The following is a 19,939-nucleotide window of genomic DNA, read 5'->3' as shown; positions in this document are numbered from 1 at the left end:
AGCCTCAGTGCATTGGGCAGTTGGGAGGAGGTGCTCTTATTTTCTATGGACTTTACAGTGTCCCAAAACTTTTTGGAGTTAGTGCTACAGGATGCAAATTTCTGTTTGAAAAAGCTAGCCTTTGCTTTCCTAACTGATTGTGTATATTGGTTCCTGACTTCCCTGAAAAGTTGCATATCGCGGGGGCTGTTCGATGCTAATGCAGTACGCCACAGGATGTTTTTGTGCTGGTCAAGGGCAGTCAAGTCTGAGCAGAACCAGGGACTATATTTGTTCTTAGTTCTGAATTTTTTGAATGGGGCGTGCTTATTTAAGATTGAGAGGAAAGCACTTTTAAAGAACAACCAGGCATCCTCTACTGACGGAATGAGGTCAATATCCATCCAGGATACCCGGGCCAGGTCAATTAGAAAGGCCTGCTAGCTAAAGTGTTTTAGGGAGCGTTTGACAATGATGAGGGGTGGTCGTTTGCCCGCGGACCCATTACGGACGCAGGCAATAAGGCAGTGATCGCTGAGATCCTGGTTGAAGACAGCGGAGGTGTATTTAGAGGGTAAATTTGTCAGGATGATATCTATGAGGGTGCCCATGTTTACAGATTTAGGGTTGTACCTGGTAGGTTCATTGATAATTTGTGTGAGATTGAGGGCATCTAGTTTAGATTGTAGGTTGGCCGGGGTGTTAAGCATTTCCCAGTTTAGGTCACCAAGCAGTACGAACTCTGAGGATAGATGGGGGGCAATCAGTTCACATATGGTGTCCAGGGCACAGCTCGGGGCTGAAGGGGGTCTGTAGCAAGCGGCAACAGTGAGAGACTTATTTCTGGAAAGGTGGATTTTTAGAAGTAGAAGCTCAAACTGTTTGGGCACAGACCTGGATAGTACGATAGAGCTCTGCAGGCTATCTCTACAGTAGATTGCAACCCCACCCCCTTTAGCAGTTCTATAGAGACAGAAAATATTGTAGCTGGAGATGGACATTTCTGAATTTTTGGTGGCCTTCCTAAGCCAGGATTCAGACACTGCTAGAACATCAGGGTTGGCAGAGTATGCTAACGCAGTGAATAACTCAAACTTAGGGAGGAGGCTTCAGATGTTAACGTGCAAGAAACCAAGGCTTTTACGGTTACAGAAGTCAACAAATGATAACGCCTGGGGAGTAGGAGTGATACTTGGGGCTAAAGGGCCTGGGTTAACCTCTACATCACCAGAGGAACAGAGGAGGAGTAGAATAAGGATACGGCTAAAGGCTTTAAGTACTGGTTTCTAGTGCGTTGGGTACAGAGAAAAAAAGGGGCAGATTTCCAGGCATTGTAGAATAGATTCAGGGCATTATGTTCAGACAAGGATATGGAAGGATATGAGTACAGTGGAGGTAAACCTAAGCGTTGGGTAACGATGAAAGAGATAGCATCACTGGAGGCACCGATTGAGTCGGTCTCCGCGTGTATGGGGGGTGGGACAAAGGAGCTATCTAAGGCAGGTTGAGCTGGGCTGGGGGATCTACCTTTAGGCCTACCTTTCCACTCCAGACATAGTAGGCCTACTCTTAAAGGGAGTGCTCCTAATCTCAGCTTGTTACCTGTATAAAAGACACCTGTCCACAGAAGCAATCAATCAATCAGATTCCAAACTCTCCACCATGGCCAAGACCAAAGAGCTCTCCAAGGATGTCATGGACAAGATTGTAGACCTACACAAGGTTGGAATGGGCTACAAGACCATCTCCAAGCAGCTTGGTGAGAAGGTGACAACAGTTGGTGCGATTATTCGCAAATGGAAGAAACACAAAATAACTGTCAATCTCCCTCTGCCTGGGGCTCCATGCAAGATCTGACCTCGTGGAGTTGCAATGATCATGAGAAAGGTGAGGAATCAGCCCAGAACTACACGGGAGGATCTTGTCAATGATCTCAAGGCAGCTGGGACCATAGTCACCAAGAAAACAATTGGTAACACACTACGCTGTGAAGGACTGAAATCCTGCAGTGCCCGCAAGGTCCCCCTGCTCAAGAAAGCACATATACAGGGCCGTCTGAAGTTTGCCAATGAACATCTGAATGATTCAGAGGAGAACTGGGTGAAAGTGTTGTGGTCAGATGAGACCAAAATCGAGCTCTTTGGTATCAACTCAACTCGCCGTGTTTGGAGGAGGAGGAATGCTGCCTATGACCCCAAGAACACCATCCCCACCGTCAAACATGGAGGTGGAAACATTATGCTTTGGGGGTGTTTTTCTGCTAAGGGGACAGGACAACTTCACCACATCAAAGGGACGATGGACGGGGCCATGTACCGTCAAATCTAGGGTGAGAACCTCCTTCCCTCAGCCAGGGCATTGAAAATGGGTCGTGGATGGGTATTTCCAGCATGACAATGACCCAAAACACACGGCCAAGGCAACAAAGGAGTGGCTCAAGAAGAGGCACATTAAGGTCCTGGAGTGGCCTAGCCAGTCTCCAGACCTTAATTCCATAGAAATGACTAAAATGTAAATTTAAATGTAAAATCTGTGGAGGGAGCTGTAGGTTTGAGTTTCCAAATGTCAGCCTCGAAACCTTAATGACTTGGAGAAGATCTGCAAAGTGGAGTGGGACAAAATCCCTCCTGAGATGTGTGTAAACCTGGTGGCCAACTACAAGAAATGTCTGACCTCTGTGATAGCCAACAAGGGTTTTGCCACCAAGTACTAAGTAATGTTTTGCAGAGGGGTCAAATACTATTTCCCTCATTAAAATGAAAAATCAATTTATAACATTTTTGACATGCGTTTTTCTGGATTTTTTAGTTGTTATTCTGTCTCTCACTGTTCAAATAAACCTACCATTATACTGATCATGTTTTTGTCAGTGGGCAAACGTACAAAATCATCAGGGGATCAAATACTTAATTCCCTCACTGTATGCGAGAAAGGAGGGAATTTATGGCTGATTGATTAGATGAAAGGATCTTGCCCTTCTTGCGCAAAGAAAACATTGGAGTCGTTCTGTATACAGGAAAACAAGGAGGTGTTAGGATAATTTTTTTTTTTTTACATTTACCTTTATTTACCAGGAAAGTCAATTAAGAACAAATTATTATTTACAACAACAATCTGTTATAAATTGTTTTGAAAATGTAGGCCTATAGAACCACCTGCATGAGGGACAGCGGAAGGCTTTGTTGTGAGACGATCCATGAGTGACGTGCTATAGAAAGGCAGATGAGTTCACTGGAGGGTGAAAAACCACTGGCCATATACCACAGTTTCTGTTTCTCTGAGCCATCAATGTCACTCACTGCACATTTCAAATATGTTCTCCAACCATATTTTGCCATAGACATGAACGCTACTGTCACATAAGATCATACAGTGCCTACAGAAAGTATTCACACCCCTTGACTTTTCCACATTGTTGTGTTACAGCCTGAATTTAAATGGATTGAGATTTTTTTGTCACTGGCCTACACACAATACTCCATGTCAAAGTGGAATTATGTTTTTCAACATTTTTACAAATGAATTACAAATGAAAAGCTAAAATGTTATGGCAAGCCTAAGTTCAAGAGTAAACATTTGCTTAACAAGTAACATAATAAGTTGCAATAATAGTGTTTACCATGATTTTTGAATGACTACCTAATCTCTGTACCCCACATATACAATTATCTGTAAGGTCCCTCAGTCGAGCAGTGAATTTCAAACACAGATTCAACCACAAAGACCAGGCAGGTTTTCCAATGACTCACAAAGAAGGGCACCTATTGGTAGATGGGTAAAAATGTAAATTGAATATCCCTTTGAGCATGCTGAAGTTATTAATTACACTTTGAATGGTGTATGAATACACCCAGTCACTACAATGATACAGGGGTCCTTCCGAGAGGAAGGAAACCGCTCAGGGATTTCACCATGACGCCAATGGTGACTTTAAAACAGAGTTTAATGGCTGTGATAGGCGAAAACTGAGGATGGATCAACCACATTGTAGTTACTCCACAATACTAACCTAATTGACAGAGTGAAAAGAGGGAAGCCTGTACAGAATAAAAATATTCCAAAACATGCATCCTGTTTGCAACAAGGCACTAAAGCAATACTGCAAAGAAATGTGGCAAAGCAATTCACTTTTAGTCATGAATACAAAGTGTTATGTTTGGGGTAAATCCAATACAACACATTACTGAGTACCACTCTCCATATTTTCAAGCAGTGTATAGTGTATTTTTAGGTTACTGTAACTATAAATGTATTCTTATGTAATCATATAAAGCGTGCATGTTCAACATAGCATGCATAGGTCACCGCAGGTCTGTGGAGATCTTCACAATTGCTGTAATAATCTGCTCAGAATCTCGAACGGCACTGAGCACTTGAACCATCTCCTTTTAATGTAATCTCAACTGCAATCCAGGTCATTTGGTTCTGCTATTAGATGAAGCACAGTGATTACACATTCATCTGTTGTATAAATAAACAAAATATCTGACATTGTATTCCCATTTTAACTTTTCTGTGCTTTTAAATTGTTGAAAGTACAGTGATAGACATTTGGGTGACAACTAAACCAAAAACCTGACATAGTTTTTCCATTGGAATTTGGTAGTGCTTTTTGATGGATGAAAGCATAGTGATAACACATTGGAAATTCAACTAACTTTTGGCTGTCTTTTTGAGTCTGTGAGTATGGCTGTAATCTCATTGAGCAACATCTCAACAAAATTTTACCCAAATATCCACGTTGAAATTATGTAGTGTGCCCGGTGGGATATGTCATCACATGTCATATGTATCCTCCATAACATTTGGGCATCAGGAAGGGAGTGCTATAACAATACTAAAGATTAAGAAATGCTCATATCACAGTGTTCCTGTTCCCCCTTTAATAGCTCTTCCGACATACAGAATCATTCTGTTTTTGCGAAAGCACTGCTGGCGCAATGAATAATTTATTGGTGTAATGTATTGTACTAATAAGGCATTATGAGCAAGAAGGGATAATCTGACCATTGTAGCCGCTATTAGTCTTAATTGGGGCCTCTGAGTGAGGCGGAGCAACCTGATTGATCACTTGAATTTATTTTATAGTGTATTATTATTGGGGAACAGTGGAGTGCTTCCGATCTGTCTCCTCTATGAACAATCAACAGTGCTATAAGGGCATCCTAGAACCAGTCAATCACAGTGAGCAATGATTCCCACTAGCAGGCTTCTCTTCTTTCCCTCTCCAGGCAGACAGTGATAGCTCTTAAAGAGGGGAGTGAAAGGAGGAGAAGAAGGAAGATGGGGATGAGGAAGGGGAATAATGCTGGAGATTATTTTCTATATTTTCAATGTAGTTCTAATCAGGGTATCAGTCTTGATCCGGAGAAATATGTGTGGATGGATGCAAGAAAAGATACATTGAGGAAATCATTTGGTTTGTTTGCATTCCTAATTTTGGCACATCAAAAAGCATCACTGGTGTGTAAACCCCTGTGAGCATTGTGTATACTCTGAGTACACTTGCTGAACAGATGCCCATTGTGGTGCATTTTATCTACATATTAATATCAGGGATCAGTTTAATTGGCAGAGAGCATGTGTTTATTTTTCCTGTTGAAAGCAGTGGGGTTTGGCAATGGGTCGGTCCAGTTTGCTCAGTTGGAAAGTGAGTCACATCCCACTTGGCACAAACTGGTCGAATCAACGTTGTGTCAAAGTAATTTGTCAATATACTGTGTTGCGTTGAATCTACATGGAAAATGTTTTGATGGTGACATTTTAACCACAGGATTATGTCATCATGGTAACCAATTTTCAACATAGACAAACCCTGTATAAAATATGTTGAATTTGTACCTTTGAAACAATGTCAGATCTTCAACATTATATCCACTATCAGAAAAAAACTATAGACTGGGCAAGACCTCCTACTGGAGAGTTGATCCATCTAAAGCTATCCATTTGGTCTCCCATCCAGGCTTTTAACCAAGCCCTGCTTAGCTTTGATATTTGACACTGACTACTACCAATGTGCTATTGTGAGAAGTATTTTTGAGCGAGTTGGTGAATAAAGGTTGAAATCTAATTGATCAACGTCTAAACCAAATATTACCTACATTTCCATGTTGAAATGACGAGGAGTGCCCAGTGGCATATGACAGAATGACATCAAACATCGCATGAATTTTAATTAATTTTAAATGTATTCATGTGAAATATAGGCCAATATTACACTGTGTTTAGGAGGACTATAATATAGCCTATATGGCGTATGTGGAGAATTAACACAAACACTACATACAATCCATAGAATACACAATACATTAACCAGCATGCGTAATTAGGCTATGCATGATTGTATCCATGTTCTGGTGCAAGAGGATAACCAAATTAAATTAGGCCTACTATACATTCATCGCAGTCTGCTTATTGATTTTCTGGGGGGAAGATCACTTGACCGCACAGAAGACATCCCTCAGGAACCAAACACCTGAAATGCATTCGTTTTTCCAGTTGTCTGCTGATTATTTTACTGAAACCCACTGGCGCGTAATCGTGTCATTGGCGCGACTCGCAGATTCATGATATTTTAGGCATTCATATTTTATTAATTACGTTTATTTGAGTAGGGACAGATGCAATAACATTGACACATTGCAATTTACAACAGTAGCCTAAGATGCATTGCACCATAACACGTTAGCTTGCGCTAATGTACAGTGCCCGTCCCTAGACAGTAGCCTAACATCACAAGAAAATCTAATTAGTCAGTCACACGTTCTTTGCAATGACCAAAATAAACGTTGACATTTTACATTGGGCATGTAAGATCTACCCACTGGGCATACACTGGGCATACACTGGTTGAATCAACATTGTTCCTACGTCATTTCAATGAAATTACGTTGAAACAACGTGGAATAGACGTTATTAAATATAATTATGTGCCCACAGCCTGTGCCCAGTGGGTAGCGACCCTTACAAATAGTTATATCCACTCAAGGGGCTATGAATCAATAATTAGACTATACCCTATTTATCAAATGGAGAATAGCCCTACAAAAAGTGTTATTGTTCGCTCATGTTGGCTTATTAAGAGCTCATGTTTTTTTTCTGTGGACATCAATATCAAGCAAACCAATTATCATCCGGCTGATGTGTGTCATTTGGCGCAATAAATGTTTTGACTTATGTCCCCGAATAGCCCAGGTGAATAACCTATATTAGATACTTCCTTGTTGTACATTTGATTCCACTGGTAAGTTTAACTAACTCACCTGTCAACGCTGATCACGCACAGTGTCATGATGGAGGCTGTGCAGCACATTACATCCATACCAATGAAGATGTTGCAAAACACCTCCCCAAAAAGCCACTTGCCCCCAGTTAGGTCTGTCACTATAACAAAGGGCATGACAACAATGGCCACGGAGAGGTCTGCCACAGCCAGAGACACAAGAAGATAGTTTGACGGTTGTCTTAATTTTTTCACCACGCAAACCGCTATGACAACCAATGTGTTTCCCATCACAGTGACCGCTGTGATGATAGCCAACATCACTCCGATAATTATCTTCTCTCCACTGCCGAAATCAAGTAGTGGCTCCCCGCACGTATCGTTCCACATGGCTGTTGGACCAGCTGTGACGGGGACGTTATAGAAAAGCTCCAGAGTGCCATTGATAACTTCGGAAACATCCTCTCTCTTTTTGAAAGTGGGATCGACGCCCGAAGTATTGAACATTACGAAAACGTGATCCCGGCGGTGATGCAGGGGACACCTCGCCAGTGTACTCCAATTAAGCGCATACTTGATCAGTAGGCTACGTCTCTGATCTTGGGTCCAGTAGTTTGTTATTTTCCTATGTTACAACACAGCCAGTACTGAGAAACGTAAGCCCACACCTTATAGCCATGCACAGTCAGAGCGTTTCACCTTCCCAAAATAGTGATCCGCGCCTCTCCAAATGCGCAAGAGGATGAGGCGAAAAACAATGATGCATTTTATGAAATCTTCACAGAAAAATAAAAAAAAACGTCATAAAAAAACGTTAAATGTTAAACTATTTTTAAGTTGGTTTCACAACGAGCTTGTTTCCCAGTGTGGCTTAGGGTAGGCTATTTCGCTGACAGATATACATTTTCCCACGAGCGGTTTAGTTCCATCTGCGAACGCTCAAACACAAAAATGTATTCACAAACATAGGAGTCCACGCAAGGTAATTGAATCGTATCCAAAATTTGATTTCTCATGTACTTAAGGCTATAGGACATGATGCATGCTATTATATTATATTGATATATTGTTAGTTTTTTTCAGCAGGGAAAAAAGGATTTATACCAAGAAGCAAACTGATCATATTTACATAATCTCCAATCTTAATTGAGGACAGTAGGTCTACACAGGTTCAAATTGAGCACATTGATGTAGGGTACTAGGGGTAACTAGCCCCCTGGGGTAACTGCCCCCCTTTAAGACCACAAGAAGTCACCAAATTATTTTCCCAAAATTTTCCCTGGCTGCCACTGCTCTGTGTCATCATAGCTTTTGGAGATATTTCAACAAAACAATTTTGTGGTAAATTTATCTAATTTTTTGAAAATTTGAAAAAGTTGTAGATATATTCCAATGAAGTTAGATCTATAATTGATTTTTAAATATACAAGTAGGAATGCCTTAAGATAAATAATCCAATTGTTTAGAGAGAAACATTTAGATCATTTAGATAAGTAGTAATATGTTGGATGAGTGTGTTAGGGGCAACCACAGGTGGGGACTAGATTAGGTGTGAGCAGTGCAGGAGGTGGACTCATGAGTTGTGCTCCAATTTTACTGGGGATAGCTTTATGACCTATGTACAAATTAGAATCGTGCAATAGCAGAGCATAAGAGAGTTGCCACATCAATGTTACACTGAGTTAATTAGTTAAGTTATTATTAAATGTTTTAGTCCAATGTTATTTAATGTCATTAGTTATATTTCCTTCCATTATTATATTCCAATTAATATGTTTTTTTAATGAATTAAAAACAACTTTTGAAAACATTTTGCTCCTGAATGTCATTTTAAAGACTGCTGGGATTTACAATCTTACAATATTCAAATAATATTTAGTGCAATTGTACATAATGTATTGTATGGAAAAGGAACAACAACAAAAAGAACAAAGAAAATTAATGTGCAGGTGAGTTTAAAAAAAAGGACTTTACATTAAATCTCCTCATAGTGCGGATATTAATGGTGACATGTGCAACACCATTTCCCCCCCATATTTCATTTAAATAATTAAAATAAGACAACTAGACTTAGTTTTAAGTATTACTTAATAAATAATGTCTAAATTAAATGGATTTTAACACACTTCTACCGGGATAACTGGCACCCCCAGGGGCACCCCCGGGAGCAAGAACCAACATTTTACATTTACATTTTAGTCATTTAGCAGACGCTCTTATCCAGAGCGACTTACAGGAGCAATTAGGGTTAAGTGCCTTGCTCAAGGGCACATTAACGTCATTTAGCAGACGCTCTTAGCCAGAGCGACTCACAAATTGGTGCGTTCACCCTATAGCCAGTGGGATAACCACTTTACAATTGGGGAGGGGGGGGGGGGGGGTAGAAGGATTCCTTTATCCTATCCCAGGTATTCCTTAAAGAGGTGGGGTTTCAAATGTCTCCGGAAGGTGGTGAGTGACTCCGCTGAGGTCGAAGGAATTGTCCGTAGAGCTCCGAGACAGGATCGTGTCGAGGCACAGATCTGGGGAAGGACACCAAAACATTTCTGCAGCATTGAAAGTCCCCAAGAATACAGTGGCCTCCATCATTCTTAAATGGAAGAAGTTTGGAACCACCAAGACTCTTCCTAGAGCTGGCAGCCCAGCCAAACTGAGCAATCGGGGGAGAAGGGCCTTGGTCAGGGAGGTGACCAAGAACCCAATGGTCACTCTGAAGGAGCTCCAGAGTTCCTCTGTAGAGATGGGAGAATGCTCCAGAATGACAACCATCTCTGCAGCACTCCACCAATCAGGCCTTTATGGTAGAGTGGCCAGATGGAAGCCACTCCTCAGTAAAAGGCACATGCGAGTGCGCTTGGAGTTTGCCAAAAGGCACCTAAAGACTCTGACCATGAGAAACAAGATTCTCTGGTCTGATGAAACCAAGATTGAATTCTTTGGCCTGAATGCCAAGCGTCACGTCTGGAGGAAACCTGGCACCATCCCTACGGCGAAGCATGGTGGTGGCAGCATCATGCTGTGGGGATGTTTTTCAGCGGCAGGGACTGGGAGACTAGTCAGGATCAAGGGAAAGAGGAATAGAGCAAACTACAGAGAGTTCCTTGATGAAAACCTACCCCAGAGCACTCAGGACCTCAGACTGGGGAGAAGGTTCACCTTCCAACAGGACAACAACCCTAAGCACACAGCCAAGACAACGCAGGAGTGGCTTCGGGACAAGTCTCTGAATGTCCTTGAGTGGCCCAGCCAGAGCCCGGACTTGAACCCAATCTAACATCTCTGGAGAGACCTGAAAATTACTGTGCAGCGACGCTCCCCATCCAACCTGACAGAGCTTGAGAGGATCTGCAGAGAAGAATGGGAGAAACTCCCCAAATACAGGTGTGCCAAGCATGTAGCATCATACCCAAGAAGACTCGAGGCTGTAATCGCTGCCAAAGGTGCTTCAACAAAGTACTGAGTAAAGGGTCTGAATACTTACGTAAATGTGAACTTTATTTTTAATACATTTGCAAACATTTCTAAAAACCTGTTTTTGCTTTGTCATTATGGGGTATTGTGTGTAGATTGATGAGGGGAAAGGCTGTAACGTAACAAAATGTGGAAAAAGTCAAGGGGTCTAAATACTTTCTGAATGCACTGTATATATACATTTATATAAACTACCAGTCAAAAGTTTGGACACAACTACTCATTCAAGGGTTTTTCTTTCTTTTACTATTTTTTACATTGTAGAATAATAGTGAAGACATCAAAACTATGAAATAACACATATGGAATCATGTAGTAACCAAAAAAGTGTTAAACAAATCAAAATATATTTTATATTTGAGATTCTTCAAATAGCCACCCTTTGTCTTGACGACAGTTTTGCACACTCTTGGCATTCTCTCAACCAGCTTCATGAGGTAGTCACCTGGAATGCATTTCAATGAACAGGTATGCCTTCTTAAAAGTGAATTATGGCAAGAACAGTTCAAATAAGCAAAGAGAAATACAGTCCATCATTACTTTAAGACATGAAGGTCAGTCAGTACGGAAAATGTCAAGAACATTGAACGTTTCTTCAAGTGCAGTCGCAAAAACCATTAGGCGCTATGATGAAACTTGCTCTCATGAGGACTTCCACAGGAATGGAAGACCCAGAGTTACCTCTGCTGCAGAAGATAAGTTCATTAGAGTTACCAGCCTCAGAAATTGCAGCCCAAATAATTGCTTCACAGAGTTCAAGTCACAGACACATCTCAACATCAACTGTTCAGAGGGGACTGTGTGAATCAGGCCTTCATGGTCGAATTGCTGCAAAGAAACCACTACTAAAGGACACCAATAAGAAGAAGAGACCTGCTTGGGCCAAGAAACATGAGCAATGGACTTTAGACCGGTGGAAATATGTCCTTTGGTCTGGAGTCCTAATTGGAGATTTTTGGTTCCAACCGTTGTGTCTTTGTGAGACGCGGTGTGGGTGAACGGATGATCTCCGCATGTGTTGTTCCCGCCGTAAAGCATGGAGGAGGAGGTGTTATGGTGTCGGGGTGCTTTGCTGGTGACTCTGTCTGTGATTTATTTAGAATTCAAGGCACTCTTAACCAGCATGGCTACCACAGCATTCTGCAGCGATACGACATCCCATCTGGTTTGGGCTTAGTGGGACTATCATTTGTTTTTCAACAGGGCAATGACCCAACACACCTCCAGGCTGCATCAGATGACCTAGCCTCCACAATCCCCCAACCTCAACCCAATGGAGATGGTTTGGGATGAGTCGGACCGCAGAGTGAAGGAAAAGTAGCCAACAAGTGCTCAGCATATGTGGGAACTCCTTCAAGACTGTTGGAAAAGCATTCCAGGTGAAGCTGGTTGAGAGAATGCCAAGAGTGTGAAAAGCTGTCATCAAGGCAAATTTGAAGAATATCATATGTGTTATTTCATAGTTTTGATGTCTTCACTATTATTCTACAATGTAGAAAATAGTAAAAATATAGAAAAACACTTTAATGAGTACGTGTCCAAACTTTTGACTGGTTCTGTATATACATTTTTAGGAACTCAGTCAGGGTCTCAACTTACTGTTGAGAGTTAGAATTGTGGAATACACCAAATTTAGTTGTGCATCAGCAGTTTTTCTCTTGATATGTCAGTCACTGACAGTCACTCAATTAGTCCAAATACTGAAAACGTTTCTCTCCACCCTATGGCAAAATGTGTATAATTGCAGGACATTAGCTGTAAAACTGCTATTTTTCCTCTCCGCCTCCTGGCAAAATGAGAGAATTGCATGAAATGAGTTATTAAATTGCTAAATCTTCTCCCTGCCCCATGGCAAAATGTGTAGAATTGCAGCAAACCTGCTCTAAAACTACAACATTTTATCTGCGCCCAATGGCAAAATGTGTAGTATTGCAGCAAATTAGCTGTAAAAGTGCTATTTTTTCTCTCTGTCCCATGGCACAATGTGTAGAATTGCAGGAAATGAACTATAAAACTTCTAAAATATATATACGCTCTCAAGAGGGGGGCCATAAATATCCTTACGCATTATTAAACATAAACCAGCTAAATGACTGCTTTCTGTTCTTTTTCATCTAAATTTTATCCAGATGTTTTGGACATATTACTGTTTTGTATAATATAGTGAATGAAGGCTAATCCTTGCTGGCGCTTGAACCAGTGACCCATGGAGTAATAGATCAAGTGCATTATCGCCTGTGCCATAAACACTCGAACCTCTTTGGAGAGGTCATAGTATGATTGATTACAGGGATGGTATACAAAAATGAATGTGTTTGGAAAAGTGATATATTATTAAGACATTAATTGATTATCCTGCCAAAGCCAGGTCATGATTGTTTATAAAGACCATTTAGTTGTGTTGGTTTTGAGGTGTCAAGGACAGTGTTATCGGACTTAGAATAAACAAAACAAAACAAATGGTTGACGTGCACAATAAATACAATAATAAAAGGACCTGATTTTCCCATGCAGATGCTCTGTGGACAGTGACATTGCAGATCAGATAGGAAACAGTCATTCTGGTGCCTTCTATGCCACCCCTGGGCATTACAGAGGGCACCTGTCTATAAAAATAAACTGATGAGGAATATTCAGTCAAAACCACTGGAGTTTAAAAAACATTATTTTCAACATTGAAAATATGCTGGGGCAGCATGGACAGGACATAAGGGATAGAGAGCTTCCCAGGCTGTTCACATCATCATCCAGGGAACAGCTGTGGTTCGTTAACCCCTTTGGGCCTTGGGAAGCCCAGATCCTTCCCACGTACCACCACTGCCTGGGCTGTCTGTCTCTCCCCCGGATGTGATCACCAGCACAGCCTAGGGCTTTGCTCGTCATTACCCACTGCTGGGCCTGATGGGCACGCTGGTAATGATGATTGTCACATTAGATTATCAACAGTGTCTAGTGACACCAGTGCTTGGCCAGCCCTACTGTCATTGAAATTGCCCCGCTTACAATGAGGCACATTATTAATTATTATTATTATTATTATCACTGGTTTGGATGCCAAGGACACAGTGGTACACGTTGTTACCCAGGAAAACAGGGAGGGCACATGCATCGAGAGCTTATGAAAACAACCTGTCAGCAGCCAGTCAGTTTCTTGTAATGGAGAGGAGGGGAGAAGCAGATGTGATTAAATGGGATTAAAGCTGCACAGGGAGAATGGGGGAACACTCCTGCTGTGGAATTTTATGCAAGAGAGACAGTTTATGCAGTGAGTGACAGCGCAAACTAACTGTAGATAGTAGCTGCTGATTGGGATGTCACTTTGGCTTTGTGAGATAGTCAGACTGCAAAACAAGTTCAAGGAAATCACGAAAACAAATCCTGTATTTATTTTTGTATTACGGGCCTCTTGTCATGAGATTTACAAGTGTAGCACACCCTCTCCCGTCTTTGTGGGCAATCAGTCAGCCCAGCAATCTCTGTTCTCTCTGTGACTCCAGGTAAGGAATCAATTCCATAAAACTCTGCCTTTGTGATAATAGAGTAGAGTGAAAATGTTGTTATCTGAGGTGACTAAATTGGGAGAAATGGGTATAGGAGTCAGTCTGCCCAAGCTACTGCGACTTTGACACGGTAAAAATAGGTATAATCGTCCTGGCCAATCAAATCCATTCTCTGCTGTCTTCTCTTTTAACAGCAGATTGTACATTCTGTGGGACAGCTTGTGATTATGTCGGCTCATTCTAGGCGAGATGAAGATAAACGTTGTTTATCTCGTTTAGTTGCTGGTAAATTGAGGATTATTTGTTTCTGTGACCTTAATCCCCTGACATTATCTGGCAGGGGACTCGGTTCTGGGATGTGAAATAATCACATGATGATGATGATGATGATGATAACAAATGCCAATAATCAGAGTAATTATAAAAGTTGTATTCAGCGGTTTGTGGCTTTGCAACAGCCTCATCTCCTTGAAGGTAGTAATTAACTGGACTAATGTCCAGGATAGGTGATGAATTGATTGCTGACAGGATTGCAAATTATTACATTTGTTGCTTGATAATATTGCCAAGGTATGCAACATCACTAAACACATCTGGTAAAAGGGAGCTCAGCTCAAAATGTAAAGTATGTTATGCTAAGAGGACAGAAATTTGGTCAATCTCTGGACAATAATGGGTGAAAAGGGTTGAGCAGTGGGGTATGTGCTGCTTTCTGCAAGAACCACTCAGTTATTCTGGAACCAGGTGCAGGCAAGAAACTAATCTACTTAACGTATCTGGGAAAACGTTTGTGATTACCTTAAGCAATTCTAAGAATAATTGCAAATATGAAACCTATTGACCTTCTTCACCTGCGGGATTGTCTGAGACCGGACAGCTGATGAAACTGTGGGTTTGCACAAACAAATAATTTCTGCACAAACTGTCAGAAACCGTCTCAGGGAAGCTTATCTGCGTGCTCGTCTCTTATATCGATGGCAATTTGAATGCACAGAGATACATTTTACATTTTAGTAATTTAGCAGACGCTCTTATCCAGAGCGACTTACAGTTAGTGAGTGCATACATTTTTCATACATATTGTGGGAATCGAAACCACAACCCTGGCGTTGCAAGCGCCATGCTCTACCAACTGAGCTACAGGAGGCCTTGACGATACCGTGACGAGATCCTGAGGCCTATTGTTGTGCCATTCATCATGGCCCCATGTCGCAAGGATCTGTACACAATTCCTGGAACCTGAAAATGTCCCAGTTCTTCCATGACCTGCATACTCAGTTCCCACCAATATCCAGCAACTTCGCACAGCGATTGTAGAGGAGTGGGACAACATTCCACAATCTCTGTGCGAAGGAGATGTGTCGTACTGCACAAGGCAAATGGTGGTCACACCAGATACTGACTGGTTTTCTGATCCACGCCCCTACCTTTTTTTAAAGGTATCTGTGACCAACAGATGCATATCTGTATTCCCAGTCATGTGAAATCCATAGATCAGGGCCAAATTAATTTAATTCAATTGACTGATTTCCTTATTTGAACTGTAACTCAGTGAAATCTTTGAAATTGTTGCGTGTTTTTGTTCAGTGTATGTTGTTAATTGTAGCTATAGGTTATTATACATGACCTCTTTCCTGAGACATGCAGTAACTGTCCTCCTAGAACCATAGAAGGTGAGCTGTTCTGCTGTAGTGTTACTGACAGTAGCTTCAGAGGGCTCAGTGCTGGTTGTAACATGGTGTTGAGTCTCAGTTGGTGCCTTGGAATGGAAGAGAATGGAACAACATTGATGGTATGTTTTGTCAGGGTAAGGTATAGGGTAGCTAATAAATCAATGACTAGTGCGACATTACTAGCTTTTCCAGCTGGCGGATAGCCTTTGATACATAGGTAGTGTTAAGTAATCCAATAATGTGTATGCCGCCATGTTGTCTATTTCAAATATTCTCTCATTGATTGAGACAGGTGTCTCAATGTCATTTAACACAATGCTTGATTTTTGAGTCACGCTCATGACATGCAGCACTTTGGGGTGGACACCCACCTATCTCGATCAATGAGAGAAGATTTGAAATAAACAAGATGGCGGTGTACACATTGTTGGATTACTACATGGAGCAAAACATTTATTTTATTTAATAACGGAACCTTTTCTAAATTCCAACTGCAACTAGCCATGGAAGTTTAGAAGACAGCAGTGGCTTCTAAGTTGTGAATTGAAGAAGTACTGGCAAGTAAAGGTTGGTCGAAAATGTGCTGCTTACCCTTAAAGGGATACTTCGGGATTTTGGCAATGAAGCCCTTTATCTACTTCCCCAGAGTAGTATGAGTTCATGGATACCATTTTTATCTCTGCATCCAGTATGAAGGAAGTTAGTGGTAGTTTCGCGAGCCAATACTAATTAGCTTTAGTGCAATGACTGGAAGTCTATGTTATCTACCAGCATGCTAGCAGTTACTATAGACTTCCAGTCATTGCGCTAATGCAACTTCCTTCAAAATGCACGCAGTCATAAAAATAGTATACACAAGTTCATCTGATTGCCAAAATCCTGAAGTATCCCTTTAACAATACATTTTTTTTACATTTTAGTCATTTAGCAAACACTCTTATCCAGACTGACTTACAGTATTGAGTCCATACATTTTCATACTTTTTTCATACTGGTACCCCTTGGGAATTGAATCCACAACCCTGGCGTTGCAAGCGTCATGCCCTACCAACTGAGCTACACTACCTACGTATCAACGGCTATCCGCCAGCTGGAACAGTTATGTCGGACTAGCCATTGATTTATAAGCTAGGTATAGGTTACGGTTAAAGGGCTGGCAAATAACGCACCTGAGAGATATTTGGACTAGAAGACTAGCTACATAGTGAGGTGACGTTTTCAATATGCCTGTAGCTGCGTTTACACAGGCAGGTCAATTCTGATATTTTTTCCACTAATTGGCGTTTTGACCAATCAAATAAGATCTTTTCACATCAGCGCTTTTTCAGAGCTGATCTGATTGGTCAAAAGACCAATTAGTGGGGAAAAAAATCAGAATTGACCCCTCGCTAAACCCTGCCCCAGAATTTGGGGCAACCAATGGTAGCACTCCAATGGATAGCAACTGTCATCGAGTCAAACACCTCAGACAAACTCACAGTTTGAGATCATTGTGAGGAGATTTCGCCAGTGGTTGAATGGGGAATTGGGCTTCCTGGGAAAATGTTGTCCCAGGTTGCAACAGTAACCAAGGATGGTGGGGCTTGGCGAAGGGTCAATTACTGAGAGCACCACTCTGGATATCCACTTTGACATGTCAGCCTGATTCCTGTTTTTTTTTTTTGTTCACGCCACACTACAAAACAGAAGGAAACGTACCTCCTTGATGAGAAGTGTCGGATGGCTCCCTCTCAGCCCTGTCCTGTCCTTCTTATAAGATAAGACCAGGGGTAGAGACTCGGGTCACACTGAGGTTAACCAAATGGACCCCAGCAATAGTCACTGTGGATAGGTCCCAAATGGCACCCTGGCTATTACCTATGAGCCCTGTTTTTCAGGAGTAAGAGAGAGTTGCCCCTTGACACTGATCTAACACCAGTTTTATGTTTCCCCAATAATGGTTAAGGTCAGGATTTGGGGAGGGTACGCTGATCTTAGATCTGTGCTTATGGGAAATGTCTACCTCCGCCATATTTCGGAGTTCAACTTAAGGGTCTGCTATCGCGACCTAAACATTCACAATCAAGGCTGCCGTTTTATAATTTCCATCCACTCAACAGAGGGAAATGAAGTGTTCATAGATTCCTGGAGACAGAAGATATGACTTGCCAAGCACTATGAAACTAATTGTTTCATGTCAAACTTTAGCATGCAACAATTCCTCTTCCAGTGAGTGGTGTCATGTTGCCAAGTTTGAACTATCTTGCTCCCTTATCTTTTTCTGAAATGTTGCCCAAAATGCCACTTGTCAGGACACTGCATCCCTCTTGTACAGTAGACTGGGCTATAGTAACTTGTGAGTCACACCAGAGAGGAATAGGCGAAGCGAGCGGGATAACTGGGCCCAAAATGTTTTTTCTCCAGCAGGTGGCGTTTTTCTTTGGCACATGACATGGAGTACAGGGAGTGGATTAGCTAAAGAGACTGCAGAACTTGACATTCAGGGCTACCCACTGGGCCGGCAATATCTGCCGAGCTCACCGGGCCAGTTAATCAAGATGTCATATGGCCCGTAGGAGGTGGGAAGGACATCAATTCAGAGTTGAACATCAGCACGCGCATTCAAAGTCCTTTTTCATATCAGACACAGCAATGTCATTACTAGCAAAGAAAGGTTTGCTTACATAGCCGCGGGAAGTAGTGCTGAGGGTGCCCCCTGATAAATCAAAACGTTAAAAAATACACTGCTCAAAAAAATAAAGGGAACACTAAAATAACACATCCTAGATCTGAATGAATGAAATAATATTATAATTTTTTCTTTACATAGTTGAATGTGCTGACAACAAAATCACACAAAAATTATCAATGGAAATCAAATGTATCAACCCATGGAGGTCTGGATTTGGAGTCACCCTCAAAATTAAAGTGGAAAACCACACTACAGGCTGATCCAACTTTGATGTAATGTCCTTAAAACAAGTCAAAATGAGGCTCAGTAGTGTGTGTGGCCTCCACGTGCCTGTATGACCTCCCTACAACGCCTGGGCATGCTCCTGATGAGGTGGCGGATGGTCTCCTGAGGGATCTCCTCCCAGACCTGGACTAAAGCGTCCGCCAACTCCTGGACAGTCTGTGGTGCAACGTGGCGTTGGTGGATGGAGCGAGACATGATGTCCAAGATGTGCTCAATTGGATTCAGGTCTGGGGAACGGGCGGGCCAGTCCATAGCATCAATGCCTTCCTCTTGCAGGAACTGCTGACACCCTCCAGCCACATGAGGTCTAGCATTGTCTTGCATTAGGAGGAACCCAGGGCCAACCGCACCAGCATATGGTCTCACAGTCAGGCTACCTCTGGCGAGCACATGGAGGGCTGTGCGGCCCCCCAAAGAAATGCCACCCCACACCATGACTGACCCACCGCCAAACCAGTCATGCTGGAGGATGTTGCAGGCAGCAGAACATTCTCCACGGCGTCTCCTGACTCTGTCACGTCTGTCACGTGCTCAGTGTGAACCTGCTTTCATCTGTGAAGAGCACAGGGCGCCAGTGGCGAATTTGCCAATCTTGGTGTTCTCTGGCAAATGCCAAACGTCCTGCAAGGTGTTGGCCTGTAAGCACAACCCCCACCTGTGGATGTCGGGCCCTCATACCACCCTCATGGAGTCTGTTTCTGACCGTTTGAGCAGACACATGCACATTTGTGGCCTGCTGGAGGTCATTTTGCAGGGCTCTGGCAGTGCTCCTCCTGCTCCTCCTTGCACAAAGGTGGAGGTAGCGGTCCTGCTGCTGGGTTGTTGCCCTCCTACGGCCTCCTCCACGTCTCCTGATGTACTGGCCTGTCTCCTGGTGGCGCCTCCATGCTCTGGACACTACGCTGACAGACACAGCAAACCTTCTTGCCACAGCTCGCATTGATGTGCCATCCTGGATGAGCTGCACTACCTGAGCCACTTGTGTGGGTTGTAGACTCCGTCTCATGCTACCACTAGAGTGAAAGCACCGCCAGCATTCAAAAGTGACCAAAACATCAGCCAGGAAGCATAGGAACTGAGAAGTGGTCTGTGGTCACCACCTGCAAAACCAGTCCTTTATTGGGGGTGTCTTGCTAAT

General features: G+C 42.4%; 1 protein-coding gene across 1 annotated transcript in view; it reads right to left on the bottom strand.

The window, feature by feature from the left end:
- The window catches only part of LOC311141607 (5-hydroxytryptamine receptor 7-like), a gene marked incomplete at both ends in the record, with an annotated part of 57,365 nt that extends 49,657 nt beyond the window's left edge, over positions 1–7,708 (bottom strand). The window contains one exon of the mRNA XM_084176982.1: positions 7,242–7,708. Coding sequence (XP_084033108.1) covers positions 7,242–7,708 — 467 coding nt within the window. The remainder of the gene's footprint in view (positions 1–7,241) is intronic.
- Between the last annotated feature and the right edge of the window lie 12,231 nt (positions 7,709–19,939).

This window comes from Coregonus lavaretus, assembly GCF_964263955.1.
Source record: "Coregonus lavaretus genome assembly, chromosome: 14".
NCBI lineage: Eukaryota > Metazoa > Chordata > Actinopteri > Salmoniformes > Salmonidae > Coregonus > Coregonus lavaretus.
The sequence above is the reverse complement of the archived record's forward strand: the minus strand, read 5'-3'. Positions and strand labels throughout refer to the sequence as shown.